The sequence below is a fragment of the Trifolium pratense genome, linkage group LG2, assembly GCF_020283565.1.
Source record: "Trifolium pratense cultivar HEN17-A07 linkage group LG2, ARS_RC_1.1, whole genome shotgun sequence".
In the NCBI taxonomy this organism is placed as follows: Eukaryota; Viridiplantae; Streptophyta; class Magnoliopsida; order Fabales; family Fabaceae; genus Trifolium; species Trifolium pratense.
The window spans coordinates 63,350,749-63,372,459 of record NC_060060.1 but is presented as its reverse complement, the minus strand read 5'-3'; the positions used below and the strand labels follow the sequence as shown (position 1 = coordinate 63,372,459).

The window sequence follows — 21,711 nt, the reverse complement described above, 5'->3', positions numbered from 1 at the left end:
GTTTTTCTATAAATAGGAGTTTGTATGTCGAAATAAGGGTCACAATTCACTTACACAAATTCTCAAACACTCAAAGTACCCATGTTAAAGCGAGAAACGAGTTACTCGAGAAAGATGTATGAATCAGTGAACCACTGATGACAAATCGTCACACTCTCTATTCCATGCCTATTTTAGCAACATTAGATACATTTTAGTAGGTTTTTAGCAATAAATATGAGAGAAATCTAACCATTAGCTTGATTACTTGATTTGCAAGAAAACAGGAAAAACTGCAGGAAATAAAGGATTTTCACTACGCTGGGGGCGTAGCCCATCACGCGCCGCGTGATGGAGCTCACAGGGAGCAAGGATTTTCACTCTGATCACGCGCGGCGTGATACTTGACCACGCGCGGCGTGAAGCTTGGTGCAGGAACTGGATTGCTCTCTGACTTGACTACGCGCGGCGTGATACTTGACCACGCGCGGCGTGAAGTCTTGATTGAAGATGAAGATTGCCTCTGACTTAATCACGCGCCGCGTGATTCTGTTACCACGCGCGGCGCAGTTGATGGATTTGCAACCACGCGCGGCGTGATGGATCTGGCGCGCGGCGTGGTTGCGTTCTGTATATATATTTTCTGCATAATTCTGTTTTCGGGTTGGAAAATTCTGCGAAATTGGACTACATTCTGGTCTTGGAACTTGAAGATCGTGATTCACACTCCAGCGGAGAGCTCCAAGCGCATCAGATCATGGATTCACAAGCCGTGGCGGTGAAGCGAGGAAGCGTACGAAGAACGATGAGGAGCTAAACTCCCTCGGAGGTAGAATCTAGGTAGTTTAGGATGTAGTTCATCTGAATGTAACCTGCAATTGTGTAAGATCATACTCTCTTTATAGTATTCATTCAATTCAAGTCTGTTTCTAATGCTTTACAATCCTTCATTAGTGTTGTAATGATTTTGAGTTAAGTCACGTGCGAGAGTATTGATTTAATGTCTGAACTGAATTGAATTGAGCGCTCGAGTGTCTCCGGTCGAGAGATTGAGGCATAGAGTGTAGCAAACGATTGACGTGCGTTAATATCATTCGTTGTAGGTAGCTTCCGCCCGAGAGATCGGGGGAGTATCGACAACGAATAGAGTGGATTTTGACAAGAGATTGCGATTCACTATTTTGTCGATCTAGTTGTGAATACTTGAGTAGTTCTTATACATTGTAGGTTGCATGCGGTTAGCTATAGCCTAGATGATTCCGATGATTCTACCTCACTTTTCCATATTATCAAGCACATTTTCTAGCAATTCATTACTCAACATACCCCCAATTCATGTGTATTTTCTGTATAATGTCTATGAACACCATTCGATTAGTTTGATCACACAATCCCTGTGGATCGATATTTTTATTACTACGTGGTAATTCGTTCACTTGCGAAATTTATCATCAAGTTTTTGGCGCCGTTGCCAGGGATTGTGATTGATTCGACAAGGCGATAGTGTTCATATTTTCTGTGTTTTCCTTATTTTTCTGTTTTTTATTTTTCTACCGGAACGTTCTACTTGTGTGCTTCCTTGTGCATGTGGAGAACAGGTCCAATTAAGCTGGAATTCGATTCTGAAATTGAGAAAGCAGCACGAGCAAATCGTAAAGCGGAAGGAAGACATGTTTGAATCATACAATCAAGAGGCACTCTTAACTAGTTGCAAGTTCAATAATGTGTTTCTACAAATCATTACCAAACAACTAGAAGCTCAATGTATGGTGCAAGCAACCTTTCAAAATAATCCTCATGTCAACACCTTCAATCTTGGAGTGAAGAATCACATGAATTGTTCTTATGGAGCTAATCCGAATCAAGCATTTCCTCAAGATCAACATTTTGAAGATCACCTTGAATCTTTTGAAGATACTCTTATCTTGGCCATGAAGATGACTCAAAGCAATTTTGAGGTGATGAAGGCAAACCAAGAGGTGTCAAGCGAACGTCATGAAGCCTCCATCAAACATCTCGAAAACCAAATGGGTCAACTAGTAAGGCAAGTCTCTTCTCTACAAACTCAAAGTGGTTTTTGTGGAAACACCACGGATCATCGTAATGAAAGTTGTAATTCCATTAATTTGAGGAATATAGAAGTTTCATCACCGGAAGTAGTGGAGAATCCTAAGAAGGATGAGAGTAAAAATGGTGTAGTTGAAGATAGAAAAGAAAATAAGAAAGAAGAAAAAAATAAGGAAGAAAAAGCTTATGAGGGTGAAGTTGAAAAGAGAGTGGAGAATGAGTCTAGTGCCAAGAAAGGCAAGAAACCTCTTGTGAAGGATCCCAAGTGTCAAGTTCCTTCACCATATGCTAGAATGCCTTATCCTAGGATGAAGAAGGTCAATAACCAAGACCTTGAATTTTGTGGAGTGGTATCCGAATGTTTCAAAGTGGAAGTGCTTGAGGAAGTGGTAAAAGATGAGAAAGAAGAAGAGTGGGATCATGAGATTGAAATTTTTCTTCAAAACTTGGATAACCCCCTAGAAGAGGAGAAAGAGCCAAAGGCAATAAAAAAGCCACCGGAATTGAAAGAACTTCCTCCTAAATGGAAGTATGTGTTTTTGGGTGGCGACCCTAGGAAACCCGTGATCATAAGTGATTTGCTCACTCCACTAGAAGAGAATGACTTGTTAAAAGAAGCGGAGAAAGTGAATGACGACCTAGGATGGGACTTGGATGGTGTGGTTCCTATCTATTGTTTGCACAAGATGGCCAAAGAAGAAGAGCCCGATCCGGTTGTCAATCCTCAAAAGTCTTCCACTTCAACATTTAAAGCTTCGGTGAAGAAAGGTTCTAAGAAATCTCCATCACGGTCTAGTAAGAAGGAAAGAACCAATTTGAAGACCAAAGGGGAAGATCTCAAGAGTGATTCGGGAAGTGTGAAATCATTACCTATTGATATTAATATTGCTCCTTTGAATGAAGAGAACAAGAGGAGCCGGGTTGAGTCAAATTTGAAGTATCCTCCCTAACTTGTGAGGATGAAGCGTCAAGCTAATGACGAGAAAGAAGCGCTTCATGGGAGGCAACCCATGAGTTTACGGTTTTTTCTTCCCTTTCACTCTTATGCTATTTTACTGTTGTTGGTTTGTAATAATATTCTGATGTTGCTTGGATATTGGCTGGATATTTTATTTGTGTACTCTGAATTTGAACCTCCTTTTGTTTAAATTGTGGAATGGTTTTTACCTTTAGAGTTCGTTTCAATATTTTGGTATGTTCCTTCTAGTTACTTGAGTATCAATTACTTGATTTTCTCCGTGTGTGATATGTGAAACCTGCAGTGCAATAGCTTGTTGCACTCATGTGATCAAGAGGCAAAGGAAGGGAACGCACACTTTTTGACCGGTTCTTTGGTTCGACCCAACCGAGAGGTATTGAGCCAAACACTCATTTTTCTTCTATGTGTGATATCCACTCATGTATTGTCTCTCGATTTTGCTTGTCGTCTTTTTATTTGATTGGTACTTTTGTAGCACACACGAGGCATGTTTCTTGGTACCTTTGAGCCTTTCTATCCACCCTTACTTATAATTATCCTTTGCTTAACCAATTTGAGCTGAAAAAGAAAATGTTATTTTTGCAAAACCTTAAGAAATTTTTGATGAAAAAAGGAATGACTTTCTTGGAGGTTAGGCACCTAATTAGTGGTTGATGCGCATTGCTCACTACTAAGTTTGGGGTTGCTCTTTGGAATTAGCAACAAATAAAGTTTGGGGTGAGGGTACTAGAGAACTTACAAAAAGTTTTGATTTGAAAAATTGAGAAAAATTTCAAATTTTGCAAGGCAAAGAAAAAAAAAAAACAAAAGAAAAAAAAAGAGATGTTTGTGAAAGAAAAATAGAAAAGAAGTACAAAAAGAAGTGATAGCCTTGAGTTCTAAGAATTGCAAAACTTTGTTTGATGATTGAAAAAGTTCTCTAGTCCACTATAGTTCAAAGTTCAAAAGGGGTTTGGTTTATGAAATTTTGTTGACCTTAGGGGGATCTAACTCCAAGTTTTTCTACTACTTATCCAAAAATGTCACCATCCACCCTAGCCAAGCCACGTTATAACCCTAAAAGTCCTCTAATGTGTGTGCACAAAGTGAACCGAATGAATTCTTAGACTACTTGCAAAATTATTGTTGACTTGCATTGATGTGTTGATTTGAGTGAATTACCAAAAAAACTGAAGAGTGCATGTGAGTAGTGTGATGAAATCATAGAGCCTTGGTCGAAAAGTGTGAACTACTTGAAAATGTCTTGCGGGAACGATTGTGCAATTGAGCATTGTTTGCAGGTGGATCATTGATCATCAGGTGAGTCTCACGTATGTATGATTCGAGTGAATTTAAGGAAAATGCCAAGGTCTTGACACGGAAGCTTGAGGTAAAAGTTGTTTCCTTGAGGACAAGGAAAGGTTCAAGTTTGGGGTTGTGATGACAAATCGTCACACTCTCTATTCCATGCCTATTTTAGCAACATTAGATACATTTTAGTAGGTTTTTAGCAATAAATATGAGAGAAATCTAACCATTAGCTTGATTACTTGATTTGCAAGAAAACAGGAAAAACTGCAGGAAATAAAGGATTTTCACTACGCTGGGGGCGTAGCCCATCACGCGCCGCGTGATGGAGCTCACAGGGAGCAAGGATTTTCACTCTGATCACGCGCGGCGTGATACTTGACCACGCGCGGCGTGAAGCTTGGTGCAGGAACTGGATTGCTCTCTGACTTGACTACGCGCGGCGTGATACTTGACCACGCGCGGCGTGAAGTCTTGATTGAAGATGAAGATTGCCTCTGACTTAATCACGCGCCGCGTGATTCTGTTACCACGCGCGGCGCAGTTGATGGATTTGCAACCACGCGCGGCGTGATGGATCTGGCGCGCGGCGTGGTTGCGTTCTGTATATATATTTTCTGCATAATTCTGTTTTCGGGTTGGAAAATTCTGCGAAATTGGACTACATTCTGGTCTTGGAACTTGAAGATCGTGATTCACACTCCAGCGGAGAGCTCCAAGCGCATCAGATCATGGATTCACAAGCCGTGGCGGTGAAGCGAGGAAGCGTACGAAGAACGATGAGGAGCTAAACTCCCTCGGAGGTAGAATCTAGGTAGTTTAGGATGTAGTTCATCTGAATGTAACCTGCAATTGTGTAAGATCATACTCTCTTTATAGTATTCATTCAATTCAAGTCTGTTTCTAATGCTTTACAATCCTTCATTAGTGTTGTAATGATTTTGAGTTAAGTCACGTGCGAGAGTATTGATTTAATGTCTGAACTGAATTGAATTGAGCGCTCGAGTGTCTCCGGTCGAGAGATTGAGGCATAGAGTGTAGCAAACGATTGACGTGCGTTAATATCATTCGTTGTAGGTAGCTTCCGCCCGAGAGATCGGGGGAGTATCGACAACGAATAGAGTGGATTTTGACAAGAGATTGCGATTCACTATTTTGTCGATCTAGTTGTGAATACTTGAGTAGTTCTTATACATTGTAGGTTGCATGCGGTTAGCTATAGCCTAGATGATTCCGATGATTCTACCTCACTTTTCCATATTATCAAGCACATTTTCTAGCAATTCATTACTCAACATACCCCCAATTCATGTGTATTTTCTGTATAATGTCTATGAACACCATTCGATTAGTTTGATCACACAATCCCTGTGGATCGATATTTTTATTACTACGTGGTAATTCGTTCACTTGCGAAATTTATCATCAACCACTTCTTTTCATTTGTAACTTTTACATTCTAAATGCAAATTTACTTTTCTTAAGTCTTTACTTTCAAAGTATTTACATTTCTGCATTTAAATGGTTCTCTCATTCGAGTGAACTTTCTTTTTACTTTCATTCAATTTATGTTTCACATTTGTGTTTCATAAACTTTGTTTTACGAATTAAACACATTGTTTTGCAAATTAATGATGTCTGTAATGATGAACATTCAAACCTCTTTTAATATAACGCACGAACAATTGTCCCGAGATTTACTAATTGATCTCTCAAGTAATTAATTTAAACTAGCGGTTGTTTACCAAAAATCAGTGTAAACACATGTGCAGCCCAACCCAACAACAATGACGCATGCCAACTTGGGCTTAATGCCGCTCGCTAGCAGCAACCAAGTCGCGGTTGCCACTTCATCATGTTGGAGTAAGCCCTAAAAGCCAATCTATTTTGACATAATCGTCTTTTGTATGATGACTTTGATTTATATATTTAATATATATAATAAGGCATTTCTTTATTATGTTTGTTTCAAACTAATAAAGTCCCTAGAATAGCTAGTCTAATTAATGGAACATTAAGTGTGACTTAATAGTGAGACTCCATTAAACACAATGACACTATTCTTAAAGTATCCATAGTCAAGTTTTACTGTGATGTGGGATAACAGTAAAACATAGAGACTATTATGTGAGTAGACCGATGACTTCATCTCACGAGTCATGGATATGAGATATCAAGTCTTCACATAGATATAAATATTAGGAGTAATATTTATATTGGATTGACCCGCCATGAGAATGCTACATTGTATGTTATGAAAAGTGTCATAAGTTATTCTCATAATGATAATGGTGTATACCACCCTTCGACCTGAAACCACTACGGACCCTAGATATGGAGTAGAATACTTAGTTGCCGTTCAAACATTGTCCGTAACAGGATGACTATAAAGTCGGTTGATGGGTACTCTACAAATCATGCTGAGGGACATGAGTGACCTAGATGGAATTTGCCCCTCTTACATAACAGGAGCAATATCTGTAGGCCTCTTGATGGAATATAACTGATAAAATGCGTGGCCATGCCGAACTAAGTCAATATGAGATATTGAGCTTATTCGTTGTTTAGTATATTCTGGGATCAAGAAATAAAATATTGAACCATACAAGGGTGACACGATCTATGCCTTGTGGTCAATATAGATATAAGGGCAAAGGGGTAATTATACATAAGATCGTTATCATAGAAAGGTTTCGTCAGATCACATGACATTCTCGTCACTTGGGTAGCATGATGTGTTGCTAGATACCGCTCACTGTTTATAATATTAAATATGTGATTTAATATTATTGCCAACGTTACGAGAACCTATAGGGTCACACACAACACAAAGAACAGATAGATGAGAGAAATAAATAAGTAAGACTTATTTATAAAATAATAAGTAGGACTTATTAGTAATTAAATAATTAAGTATGACTTATTATTTAATTTATGAAAATAGAGAAATACGGTCCACCGTAAGGTACGGTGCAGTGCTTGGTTTGATGACCACACAAGTGGTTCTATAAATAGAACCCTTGTGATGAAGTTTTGTAAGCTTAACCTAATTCACAAAGTGAAACCTAGCCGCCGCTCTCTAAACCCTGTTCTCTCTGACTCTCTCGTGGAATTGGCTAGCACCGATCATCGAAGAAATTCTGTTCGTGTGGACTGAGTAGATGCATCGCTACTTTGCTTTGCTCGTGATCAGAAACAGTTTCTACTTCAAAGGTTCTGCACTTCAAGAGGTAAACACAAAACTTGTGGTTTTGTGTTCTTTGATTTGTGATTAATGGTTTAATCAAGATCCGTTCATCGGGATTGTTCCGCTAAGAGGATTAAATTTTTTGAAAAACTCATCTTAAATCCCTTCACATCAATCATGGCCGTCCAATTGAACACAAATCGTGTGGCGTTCGCCACACTAGCTTAAGTCCCACATCGCCTGTTTCAGTATTTTTGTCCCCTAGCTACTACTATAAATATGTGTCCTTTCTTACACTTTAAAACACACACCAACTTGTAACAGTTGAGGAAGAGAATTGAGACTTAGATTTATTCTTGGTTTCTTCTCTTAGTTTAATATTTTTATTTCCTGCTGTTGCGCTGTCGGTGTCCGTACTCAAGATTTCTTTTATTAATTCAAGTTCTTTATTTTATTTTATTTTCTTTATTTTTATGTTTATTTTATTTATTTTATTTTTCTGTTTTTATTTAATGTCTTTATTTTTATTTATTTATTTTATGTCTTTATATTTAGTTATGTCTAGCTAAATTTAGCATTGCTAGGATGTGTAATTAGTAGCTAATAGGGGGTTCGGTAGTTAATTCGTGCGAGTAGTTTTCAACCACCAGTTTTAAATAATACGTTTTCAAATAATTTGTCACGACAGTGAGAATTGTTTTAAAGGCAATAAACCAACATTACGACAGTTGAGGTTTAGGCCGGATAGTTAAAACTGACCGTTAGTTCTAAAGTCCGCGACAACTATTTAGGATTGATGAGTTTTATATTGGTTTTCAAAGGTACTTAAATAGGTAAGTGAGCGCGTGAGAGCAGAGCATTTATTTTATCTAAGTATAACGCTAGTTAAGATTTGCGACAGCTGAGATTAGTGTTTTTAAATCAAATATAATTCTTGAAAACTGACGACTGTTTTATCTTCTTAAGCAGTTTTTAATTAAACGTTGATTATATTAATTAAAGTAAAATCAATAAAGCGACAGCGTGAGATTTCTACTAGATAGTAAAAACTGAACATTAGTTCTAGTTCGCAACGACAGTTGGGATTAGAGTTAATTAAATTATATTGTTTTTCAAAGAGTATTTTATTAGCGGGTGTGAGAACGAGAGTTAAGCACCACCTTTATATTATATAATGCTGATCAAGATTTGCGACAACTGAGATTAGTATTTTTAAATCAATATAGTTTCAGAAATTTAACAGTTTGTTTAGCACGAATTAAGTATTGAACCCTGTGAAGCAACTAATAGCACGTCCTAGCAGTATTTTATTTACATATTAAAAATCTAAAAAATATTTATTTCTCTTATTTTAATTATTCAATTATTCAAAACCCTTTAAATCATTAGCCTTAGATTTACAAAGCAACACTAGATAACAGTAGGTCGATTATTGGTCCTTTGGGTTCGATAATCTTTTAAAACTACGCGACACAACTGTATACTTGCAGTTAAGTTGATAAACACGCGATCAGAGGTACTCTTTTTCCTTCACTAGGATTTTTTCCCAATGGGTTTTCTCTAGTAAGGTTTTAACGAGGCATATCCTCGATGGACATCCAAGGGGGGGTGTTATGAATAATTTGGTGGATGTCCATTAAACATTGACCTGGCCCATTATATTGTCCTATAAATAGGACTTGTATTGTCATGTAAACAATCTCTATTCTTTCTCTCTTCTCTTCTTCTCTCCTCTATACTTATATATTATTACTCTTGCTTATATTTAATAACACGACGAACTTTAATATAAGCATCAAATTGTTTTTGGTCAATATATATATACCATAAATTTCCTATAACTCTATAATAATCATTTAATGTGAGACCAAAATTCTTGTTTTTAAAAAAAATTTAAGAAAAAAATAATAATAATATGCACTAACAGTGTCAATCAATCATAACCATATTTTTTGTTACATCATCCCACTTAACCCCACTTTCTTCATATGTCAGTGTAATATTAATTTACACTTACGGTGCATGTCCTCTAAACTCATACTCCCTCCGTCCCAAAATATAAGAGCTAGTTTGACTTATGCATGTATGTCAATGCACAATTTTGATCACTAATATCTTTAATTATCTATTAGTAAAAATTATAAAAACTTGATATTTTGAAAATACTCATCAAAACAAATCAAGTAAGATCTTATTTGCTAATATTTATATCTATATATTATTAAAAAAAATATGGTCAAAGTAAGATAAATGAATAGTGACATTTAATCAAATTAGCTCTTATATTTTGGGATGGAGGAGGTATTAAAATGAGGCTCTCATATAACCATCATTAAAAAAAAAAAAATGTAAAACCTAATGCAATTCAAAACTTATCGCTAAATTAAGTCACTAGGTGAGGAGTTTGGATAGTATACTATAGGTCTTGAGTTTGATCATCAGCTCATTGTAAACCAAAGAAAACTTATCGCTAAATTTTCTTTAAAATAAAAAACATTCCACATTAATTTCTTTATTAAATAAAAAAATCCTAACAGAATAGCGCAAATATAGGGATATATTCCGCCAATTATTTAATTGATTTTCAACTAATTTTCAAATCAATAAATAGAGTGAAGATATAGCGATCATAACCAAAGCTTCTCAAACCTAACCTGTGACAATGGGTAAAGAGGAAACAAACAGATTCCCAAACCTCGACTCCTTCTACTTTTCCGGCAAGCGAAATATCCCCGATGTCATTGATCTTTCCGATGAAGACGATGACGACGACATTAAAATAATCAATTTAATTCCCAACAATACCTATTTGGGAACACGTAAAAGAAACAGCAACTTTGAAGGAGAGTGTTCATATTCAAAAGGCGGGTGGTTTTTTTGCAAACTCTGTATGGATAATAAAACGATGGGGGACGCTTTCTACATCAATGGTTGCACCGACGCTTATTGCTCTGATTGTGTGGCGAAGTACATCCGTTCAAAACTTGACGATAACATTATTAACATTCGGTGTCCATCATTCTGGTGTGAATCAGGTACGTTAGAAACAGGGTTTTGCCGTTCGATTCTTCCAACTGAGGATTTTAAACGATGGGATAAGGCGGTGTGCGAGGTTTTGTTCAATATTACGGAGAAATTCTATTGTCCCTTTGTAGACTGTTCTGCTCTTTTGATCAATGATGGAACGGAGCCTGTTAGGAATTTAGAATGTCCTAATTGTAATAGGATGCTCTGTGGACTGTGTAAGGTTCGATCTCATGAAGGATTCGGATGCAGCGAGTTCGAGAAACTGAAGAGGGACGATAAGGGGAAAGCTGTTATACTGGCTAACATTGCGGAAGATATGAGGTGGAGACAATGTCCCAAGTGCAGTGAGTATGTTGCCAAATCTGGGGGCTGCAACATCATGACATGCAGGTTTCTTTCTAGTTAATTTTTACTTTTTAGTTTTTTGTTTTTTGTTTTTTTTTTATGTTTTTTCTTTTTTAGTGATCTTTGCGAAATTATAATATTACACACCATCAATTACTTGCAAATAAATAACCTTTTATGCATTATTCACATGCTTATCAAGATAGGATTCGTTTGGAATAGTTTACTTTTGAGTTTTTATGATAAACAACTTTTCAATGTTAATTTATAAATTCTCCCCAACAAAAACTATATTTTTTTAAGGCATTTTTTTTCATAAACTATCTTGAGAAATTTACAATAATACATAAAAATTTATTTATTTAAGTAAACTGTTTTGCAAAATCTCAAAATTAAACTATTTCAAACAGGCCCATAGTTTATGGAAAAAGAAAAAATTGCTTTTGAAGATCCAATTTTTGTTAGTAAAAATTTATTATTTGCATAACTTTTTATAAGTTAAAAACAAAAACAAAGTTTAATATACTTTCAATTATTTAGTCATTCAATCATGAAAAGTGCCATTAGTTGAACTATTCTTTGTGGAAGAGTTCAAATTGATCTATAGTGGTGACATTTTTTCAATTTTAGAGATGATCAAATACATATAAAAACTTGTAGGTAGTTATTACAAGGTGGACTTTGACTTTTTCAAGGGTAACTCTCCCCTTAGACAAGGTTCAATTTTGGATTGTAGATGGGTGGTTTAATGTCCCTACAATCTCTGTATTATTTTATTTTTATTTTTTATATTTACCCTTTTGCTTAAAAAAGAAAAAAGACAAGGTTTAATCCTGAATTAAAAGTGAATGCAATATTGGAATTAGAGGTCTATGCAACCCTTACTTTTGTGAAGGCTAAATCTCACCTTTATTGTTGGAGTGAGTCTAACTCTCACCTTTTCTTAAAATATGTTTTTATTAGCAAAAATATTATTCAAACAACTACTTATTTTCTAACAATTATACAACAACTATACACATTTAGTTTTTTTAAAAAATACTTTTTGTATGCTTCAAATTCCGTGAATTCTAAAAAAACTGTTCTACCCAATTGCCCGACCCAACCCACTTTTTTGGATTGGATTGGGTGGGTTTGACCGGGTTGACCGGATTTGCCCAATCTATGTACACCCCTACTATACATTGTCATATTTTTGTCAAAAAATAACACATCTATTCGACACAAAAAACAAAAAATAACACATCTATTTTGTTAGCAACACATTTCCTTCTTACCTTCGCCCTTATAAATTAAATAATACTCAAGTACAAACTCAATCAATTAATTCATTAACTAAAGAATGTTGCTCAAAAAGATTCTGAGGTGAGTTAAGTCTCAAATTGCTTAGAAAAGTGAAAGTTGAATACTTTATAAATGAGATGATTAATTAACTTAATGCCTCAAAATTGAGTTAAGATGCAGCATTCAATTTACTTGTAAAATTTTTCTTATCCCAATATAAATGATTCCCGATTGTCCTCTCACACCCAACAAAAAATAGGCATAAACAAAACTTGATATTTAGGGTTGGAATGATAAAGCAGGGATTGTCTGTTCAATTTATTGACATGTCATTTTAAAAACAAATCCAGTATTCAGTTCCGTGTTTCCGTTCACTATTCCACAAACAAATTTTTTCTTTCCCTTTACCAGTTCATTATTATTTTTTGTTGGTATTTATAGGCCTTGAATTGATCTTGTTCGATTTTTGGGGCGAGTACTATTTGTATTTTTCCTACTAATGTGGGTTTAATACCTCTTATACTAAATCCATTTTTTCTGTAATAATATACTAATTGCTGTTAAAAAAAAAATCAGTTCATTATTAATTTGATTATACATTTAAATTGTATTCTTAATCTGCAGGTGTAATTGTAGATTTTGTTACACATGTGGATGTGTCCACCCTACTGGCATGTGCAACTGTTTCAAGAGAAATTTCAATTATCTGCATAAATTCTCGGATCGTATTCGCCCGAGAGTTTTTGCAGGTAGAGTTTCCACTAGTAAAAGTTTTCCAAATAGGAAATTTATCCATCTGGATTGACCACTGAAAAATGTTATATATCCAGAGTTATCACAGATGAATTTTTTCACTAGTTGACATTTACTAGTATATTTTTAAACTATATTTTTTTAATTTTTTTTAGTTGAAATTAGACTGCATTCTATTATTCAGAAATCTTGACATTTGGAAATTGACATTTATATTTTTAAACGATATTTTTTAATTTTTTTTATAGTTGATATTTCACTGCGTTCTTTTTTTTTTTTTTTTTTCTTCACGTAATCTAGTGGTTAGAAATTCCACCCTTAAAGTGAATAAGTGGGATGACCAAGATTCGAACTCCAACCCCATGAAAACATATCCCGTCAATTTAACTAAGCTCACGAAACATTACACTGCATTATATTATTCAGAAATTGATACATTTATTTTTGCTAAATATGATGACTTAGTAATTTAGTTTGTAAATTGGTGTTGTATTTTTATACCAAAAAATATCTAGTATAGTACTTTAATTAGATGTCCAGAATAATTAAATAGGGATGGGATTTTCTGAAATTAAGATGGAATTTTGTGATGGAAATGATTTCTGTCCTGAAAATAATTAAATAGGGAGGAGGAGTTGTTAGGGGTTGTTAGAGGAATGTAGGGTTTTATTTCATTATATTGTTTTGCAGACTCACTTTTCGGGTAAGTCGCCATGACAGTTTGATTCAGTCAGGGGATTACTCTGTTCGCGGCATTTATCAGTTCTTAACTTTTCCAAAGTTTGTTATTTTGGATACAGTAGATGACTTAATTTGACTTAATTTGGCATAAATAGGTTCCTTCGAAGGTTTTTAATTTTTGCTTGGAGAATCTTTCGAGACAGATTGTCACAAAAGCAAATTTGATGTCCCGCGACATTATCCCTCCAGTTGACCATTATTGTGTGTCCAGTTCTAGAGGTGTTGAATCATCATCACTTGTTTGTTTCTTGTAGCACATTTGGCTCTCTATGGTCGTCAGTTAAGTCTGAAATCTGGCACGCAGTGAACACAATGCTGCACAAGATGCTATAGCACACGTTGCAGCAAGACAGTCGCAGAACACAGTAAATAAATAAAAAATTGCAGAATAATAAATAAGACAGGTAATTGTTAACCCAGTTCAGTGCAACGTCACCTACTCTGGGGGATACCAATCCAGGAATGAATCCACTATAATAGCTCTCGTTCAAAGCCCTCGACCAACACCCGGTACTTGACTTATCACCTAGACACTACCCGTGCAATCCTACCTAAGAACCTCTTAGATAATGAGACCCCGTCCCAAATTCCCTCTAACAACACATACCATGTTGCTGTCAATAATAATAATCAGGATGGAGACACTCTCCTAAAAACTAGACCACACTCTTGCTTAAAAGCTTATGAGTGAATCACACACACTAACTCCGTGCTTCAAAGCTTAGGAGTAGTTTACAATTAACAACCAAAACACAGTCCTAAACTTGCATCAAAGTGACACAAGAAAGGCTGACAAAAGACACAAACTCTAAACCCTAAAAACTCACACTTTGTAAAGAACACGGTTTAGAATACATGAGAATAATAGCTTGAGGCTTCACATATTTATAGTCTTCAATTGTCTTGATGTCCAAGTTAGGTCTTCAGACAAATACAGCTGTAGGAATTGTGGCCAACCCTAAATTATTTCCAGAAATATAATTCATGTTGTACCAAACAAAAAAAACGCCAAAAATATAATATAATTATATTTTTGTTTTAAATAACATTCCTTCAACCGACTTCAATAAATCTTGCTGAGCAAGGCTCGTTTTGCCCAGACGCACGTGCTTGAATATATAATTGAAGCAAATCTTGACTCAGATTTGAAATAAAAATTCTGCACGAAAACAGAGCTTCAGTATGCTGTACTATAATGCTACAGCACCTCAGTCCAGCATCTGGCTGGTTGGCTTTTGCAAAATGTAGCCAATCAAAACACCAACAAAGTCTTGGATTGATTTTCCATCGGCATATCCACATAATCTAGCAGACCACTTTATTCATTTTATTTACTCAATAGGTGGTTTGAAAGCGCGAAGCTCCTTTCTGCAAGTCATTTGGCTGCTTTGTGTTTGGTTCGTGTAGACTGAACGAAATCATATATTATTCAAAAATTCTGAGAAATTCATTCATCAGATGTTGGATAAAGTTAACTCTATTCCTTTTAGTGGGTGAAGGCAAATAATGTCAATTCTGTCTTAAACTACGTACCACATTTGATGGTTGAGTCTGTTTACTTGTTTGGGCATTGGCTAATTTGAAATTATTGTCGTATTGTTTAGTGTGAAATTTGAAAATCCAAGGTAACAAATATGTCTTGGTTGAACTCTTGTAAATTTTATTGCTTTTATTTATACGCCGTGTGCTAAAGGGACTACTCTGTTGGTGTTAATATATTTCATTTTTGCTTGTTAAAAAAAAATCTATCCTCAACATTTAAGTAAAAAACATATTTACTTTTTAGATAGAATTCGCAAATTTGGGACAAGTTATCTATTTACGTTCCATATTTGAGACAATTGTGACGGAAATATTTCAAGAGTCGAGATCTGTTGACACCAAATTCTATCCATCCTTTTTTTCATCTAAACGGCTGACATTTATTCATTTAGTTGTTCGGGTGAAGACACCTTAGTGGATAAAAGAAATCACGTCACTTCTTCTTCCTTTTCCTGAACTCACGGCTATGGCGCTTTTATTTTTGCAAAAAAAGTTACATCGTAAAATTGCTCTCTTATTTTCTATTTGTCCAGAAGGGAATAGCTTTAGAGTGTGTTTGGATGAGGGATTCTAGAAATTCAAGGGATTTTAAATACTAGACAATTCAATTGATTCAATTGAATTCCCTTGATTTTCAAATTCCAGTGTTTGGATAAAGTGTTCAAATTCCATCAATTTTAAAATTCTTTGTTTGGATAATGTAATTGAATTTCCTTTATTTAATTTTATTTATTTTAATAAAATCGACCCAAAACCCAAAAATTGGCCAAAAAACCGAAAAAATTGGCGGAAAAACCTAAAATCGGTCAAAAATCATAAATCGGCTGAAAAACCTAAAATCGCCAAAAGCCCTAAAATCGACTATAAACTCTAAAATCGGTTGAAAACCCAAAAAATTAATTGAAAACCCAAAAATCGACCCTAAACCCAAAAAATTGGCCGAAAAACCTTAAATCGGCAAAAAACCCTAAAATCGACTATAAACCCTAAAATCGACCGAAAAACGAAAAATCGACCTAAAAACCCAAAAATCGACTATAAACCCTAATATCGGCCGAAAAATGTGTTTATAGTCGAGTTTAGGTTTTTCGGCCGATTTTGGGGTTTATAGCCGATTTCAGGATTTTTTGTCGATTTTAGGTTTTCGGACGAGGTTTTTGGGTTTAGGGATGATTTTAGATTCTTCGGCCGATTTTTTGGATGTTGGCCGATTTTGGGTTGTCGGTCGATTTTTGGTTTTTCGGACGATTTTTTGGGTTTTCGGCCGATTTTAGGGTTTATAGTCGATTTTTGGAATTTTAGCCGATTTTAGGTTTTTCTGCAGATTTTTCGGGTTGCCGGCCGATTTTAGGGCTTATAGTCGATTTTTTGGATTTTGGCCGATTTTAGGTTTTCGGCCGATTTTTTGGGTTTTCGGTCGATTTTTGGTTTTTCGGCCGATTTTTTGAGTTTTCAGCCGATTTTAGGGTTTATAGTCGATTTTGGAATTTTGCCCGATTTTAGGTTTTTTCTGCCGATTTTTTGGATTTTCGGCCGAATTAGCGTTTATCGTCGATTTTAGGTTTTTCGGCTAATTTTAGGTTTTACGATCAACTAGTAATTTTTAAAAGTGTATAGAGAAGAAGGAATTTCAAATTCTTTGATTTTAGGTGTCATTTTGAAATACTCTAAATTTAACTTGAACAAAATACTTCATAAATTTCTATCATTTTGAAAATTCTTCAAATTTTCATTCAAACAATGGAATTCACCTCAAATCATTAAAATTTCCTCGAAACATTATTTTACCTCAAAAAATTCCCCCATTCAAACACACTCTTAATTATGTTTCCAGCAATTTTAAAGCATTACCAAACTTCACTTTGTTATTATCAATTTTCTCTATCGATCGACTTCCCGCTTTAAAATAGCAATTTTCTCCATCTATTTTATATGATTAGTTTTCCCTTCATGTCTATTTTATATGATTAATTTTCTCCAAATTTAATACAGATCAATATTATAATGTGGACAAGTATGAGTTATCATTCTAAAAGGTTTTGAACGGCGGCGAGAGTACAATATAAGAGACACCCCATTTTAGTTATGGTGTGATTGATTGTTAGCCACTAGATTAAAAAAATAGATGGACAAGATTTGGTGTCAACAAATTCGTTGATACTTGGTGTCAATAGATCTGACTCATATTGAATTACACTCTACTTCATTCTTATGTTAAAATATACACTTTAGTTCATTTTAGTAAAAATAAATATTTTTGTCATAACAATCAACTTTGAAATCAAAATTTTATGTCAAAATAATTATTAGTCATCATTTAAGAAATTAATTTTCATTTTTTTGAAAATTTTATTATTAATTATATGATTTTAGGATATAGAATTCAAAGTAAAGTATTTTTTAAAATTTTCTTTAGTAATTTATTTAAATAGTTTATTTTGTATAGTTTCATGTTTATGACAATATTTTGAATTACATGTTAATGATGTGAATAAAAAATATGAAAACATATGTATTATAAGTTTTATTATATTAAAATGAATTGTTTATTAAAGGAGAAAAACGTAGGTTTTAATATAAGGTGGAGAAGAATAAAATTCAAGCTTCTTTTGTATAGTTTCATGTTTATGACAATGTTTTGAATTACATGTTAATGATGTGAATAAAAAATATGAAAACATATGTATTACAAGTTTTATTATATTAAAACAAATTGTTTATTAAAGGAGAAAAATGTATGTTTTAATATAAGGTGGAGAAGAATGAAATAAAAGCTTCTTTCGAAGGACGGAGTGCAATTTTCTCCAATAAGTTTTGTATTAGACGGGAGGGGGGTGTATATTCAAACATCAGTCATTCCACTTATCTACTTTAAGGGTGAAATTTCATGCCACTGGACTTCTTAACAAAAAAAATATATACATGTGACTATATAATCTTTTGTTAACTCTTTTGACCCATTGAATTTTACTTTTTGCACCCCCGGCTAACACGAACGCCCCCGATATTCCGAAAATACCCCATCACTCTTTAGGAAGCGAGTGTACAAATTATAAAATCTAAAACACCGTTGTTCGCTTGCTATGGCGCGAGCTAGGGCGTTCGCTTTCTAAGCAGCGAACCTGTCGGCAGTAAAAAAAATAACCCTCCATGCAGTCAAACCTGACTTCCATGTGACCAAATCTGATTGGTCATGTGGAGGCTGTGATGTGACTTCAGCCAATTACAATGAAGCTGAATTACTATAAAAAGGGGGGACCATGGAGTGAAAATTCACACCAAAATCACTCTCATATCATCCTCCCCCTTTCTGTCATTCTTCTTCTTCTTTTTTTTTTTTGTGTTTTAATTTTTATTTTTAAGTGTTGTTAGTTTGGTGTAAAAAGCAGCATAGTGCGTTGTCGATTAGTTATACCATTCTTATCGGTGTTATTTTTTCACCATGGTTGAGAATGATATTCTAATCGACATTGGACTTTTGTGTCTAAATTAATTAGGAATGTTATAACTAATCAAAATGGAGTCGAGTAAAGAAGCAAAGGCCCGACGGGCCAAATAAAGGAGAATGTATCAGTATCGAGAAAGTGGTTGCCTTTGGTGTCCAAGATCTTCCGTTCGAACAACCTCAGCTGATATTATTTGACACCGGAACAACATCACCCTTTTCATTACCAAGTTGCCAATGCATCCTTTTTGCTCTTTACGAACTTATAATTTTTTTTTATGTAATTTTTTTGTCTGCTATGATGTAATTTTTTTCTTTTAAGATGTAATTATCATCGTTTTAATTAATTAATATTAATGAAATAAATTTTGATGTGTATGTCTTTCTGCAGTTTTTTTCACTGTTGTTCTCGTTCGCTTCCTAGACAGCGAACGTGTAAAATTTGTAGACACGGTCGCTTGCTAGGATGCGAGCACATAAATTAAACAATAAATAATTAGTAAATTAAACAATAAACTTCTGATTAATTAAAATTGAAAATTAACAAGAAAAACGTTAAAATTAAATGAACAAGAAAAACATTAAACATAACCATAAATTTAAGTTAATTAAAAACCAATACATTAAAAATCATCGGCTAAAAACTCACAAAAAAAAATAAAATCATCGGCTAAATTAATTGTTTCAACTTCACCATCTCCGGGACCAACCATGGTTGCCAAAATATCTTGACGGATCTAACCAAATTAAGGTCTAGCTCGATCGGTCCCTTCGTCATGAACTGAGAAAAAATAGAGATCATTGATCTGACATCTTCGTTGTTGTGAAGTTTCATCTTGGTGAAGAACACCTTTCCATCTAAGCGAACCGATAGACGACGATAAACTACTTCTGTCACCCTTCTTTGATTCGGTCCGTGGAGACGGCAATTGACTTCGGTCAGTTGATTCTTCAAATCAGCTAGTGTAACATCAACATTGATTCTGAACAGATTCGGATTGCCCTGATTGTAGTAAACGACATCTAGGTGGGAGTTAGGTGTAAAATCTATATTCTTCATTTTCACATATTGAGTAATTACTGAAACCCCAAATACACTTATTTATACTAGCCTTAAAAAAAATTCACCACACAATTGTCTGGTGCGTCCCTGGCCACACAGTCTTGAAAGTACAATATAAGTTTGCTATGTAGGAAGTGAACAAGGGGGGTGCTCGCCGTGTAGTAGGCGAGTATGGGATTTGTTCCTTGTTCAGTAAGCGAGTAATGGGAGAGGGTTACTTGTTGTGTAGTAAGCGAGTAAGAGGTTGCTCGCTTACTACACAGCGAGACATGATAGTAACATTACAAGATGTATCTTTCTGATACACCAACCATGTTTGTTTGTGAGCAATACCAAACATATTTCTTGCGTTACAAGTAAGTAAATAATTCAACACAAGTAAACACAAATTTATCAAAATATTCAATGCAATAAAATCCAAAATGATTAGTAACATAACCAAAATTTGTTATCGAAATTATAAACTAAAATAAACATGTCTTAATATTTTTATTACATAACCAAAACAAGCATAACAACTAACGCTAAATACTCTCAGCAACATCAACATCAGCAACAATAACAACCTCTTACTCAGGCAACAGAACAGGGTAACCAACAGGGAATGGTGTGATGTGCGGATGAGAGATATCGTAGTACTATCTGATGTATCTGGGAGCAGTGTTTGAAGAATGGGTAGCACGACTACCAAGCATGCTGGGAGTCAGGACACGATCCATGTGCTAGAGCTAGTGCTGATCAATCTATGCCATTGTGGTCAATGGATTAGCAGCGGCGTGCGGATGGCGCGAAATGGTCTCGATGTACCCAAAATGCCGTAATACACGCTCGGGCAGATACCTCACCCTGATAGGTCCACACCTAATCCAACCGGAGTACAAAGCGATATCCTCAAATGACCAAACATCCCGGTGGTCTTCGTACGGAGTCCATGTGGTGTCATGCGGAAGCAACCAACCCATCATCTTCCGCATTGCCAGCTGATTTGTCTGCCCTTTTGTCAGCTCATATTTGCAAGCACTGGACATTTCCTCCACATAGCACTTCGACTTCGTACCGCCAATATCCTCAAAGTGGTTGTAGACCCAAGCCTGAAAAAAAAAAAATACAATATTTACATAAAGTTTAAAAAAGGTTAAATAAAGGTATAAAAATTTGTAAGTATGTCATGTAAATAGCGTAAAGGTTACATGGAACAGTCTCATGTATCCAGCCACATTTTACAGTCGGGGACAACTGCGTTTCTTAACTCCCGGTATAGGAACGCCAGTGCAACAGTGCCCCATAAATAATTATCAACCCGATCTAAATCAAAGAAGAACTTTAGGTATGTGAGGTCCAAATAGTTCTTGGCCTTGTTGGAGAAGATGGTGGTACCAACAAATAATAGCAGGAACGCTCTCAGTAAGTAACCTCTGTACCTCTCAAATGTATCTGTGTTTCCGTCGGTCACAGCTCGGTTGACAACCTTCACATAGTCTCTAATTAATCTCCTCAAATAAAGAAACCTCGCATGTGCTCCTTTGGTGATCTTAACCTCGGTCTCAACATCATTTTGAGTTGACCCTAGTTATTCCATCATCATCTTAATACCTTCAGCCTTTGTCGTGATACTTGCATGATCCAACAACTGTCCCTGAATAGGGAGACACAGAAGACAACACATGTCATCCAGCGTGACTGTCATCTGCCCATTTGGCATATGGAAGGTGTTAGTCTCCCCATGCCACCTCTCAACAAAAGTAGTCAGCAAACCCGGATCAAGAAATGAGAACCCTGTCTGTGCCAGCCCATACATTCTAGTGGCTTTAAGGGCTTCATCCCACCATTTCAACCCATCAACTTCAATATTATCATGCCAGCCACGTTCACCTACTGCATAGCGAACAATAGCAGACGAACCCAAAAAAAATTCAAATAAACTCAAAAATAGTTAAAACAAAAGCAACTGAAGGCTTACCTTTTGTTTGAATTTTGTTAAGGGTTTTGAAAAATTTGACGTTTTTCAAAAA

At 35.3% G+C, this 21,711-nt stretch overlaps 2 protein-coding genes across 2 annotated transcripts; one reads left to right on the top strand and one right to left on the bottom strand.

Moving 5' to 3' along the window:
• The first annotated feature begins 10,161 nt into the window (after window positions 1-10,161).
• Window positions 10,162-10,932, top strand: LOC123905200 (E3 ubiquitin-protein ligase RSL1-like). The gene has a single exon (XM_045954826.1). It carries the CDS (start codon window positions 10,162-10,164, stop codon window positions 10,930-10,932), a length of 771 nt encoding a protein of 256 aa, XP_045810782.1.
• Window positions 10,933-20,442: 9,510 nt separating this feature from the next.
• On the bottom strand, window positions 20,443-21,497 carry LOC123905199 (protein MAIN-LIKE 2-like). Its single transcript, XM_045954825.1, has 3 exons — window positions 21,293-21,497; window positions 20,937-21,004; window positions 20,443-20,790 (listed from the first exon to the last, which is right to left on the bottom strand). The coding sequence occupies exons 1-3, from the start codon at window positions 21,495-21,497 to the stop codon at window positions 20,443-20,445; spliced, it is 621 nt and encodes a 206-aa protein (XP_045810781.1).
• Window positions 21,498-21,711: the final 214 nt, after the last annotated feature.

Excerpts from the sequence above, each read along its gene's own strand:
- LOC123905200 (XM_045954826.1), top strand. The coding sequence starts at position 10,162 with ATGGGTAAAGAGGAAACAAACAGATTCCCAAACCTCGACTCCTTCTAC.
- LOC123905199 (XM_045954825.1), bottom strand. The coding sequence starts at position 21,497 with ATGTATGGGCTGGCACAGACAGGGTTCTCATTTCTTGATCCGGGTTTG. Across the intron at positions 21,005-21,292 it reads TATCACGACAAAGGCTGAAG|ATCGGGTTGATAATTATTTA; the intron begins GTATTAAGATGA and ends TCTTTGATTTAG. Across the intron at positions 20,791-20,936 it reads ACCGGGAGTTAAGAAACGCA|GCTTGGGTCTACAACCACTT; the intron begins GTTGTCCCCGAC and ends TTTTTTTTTCAG.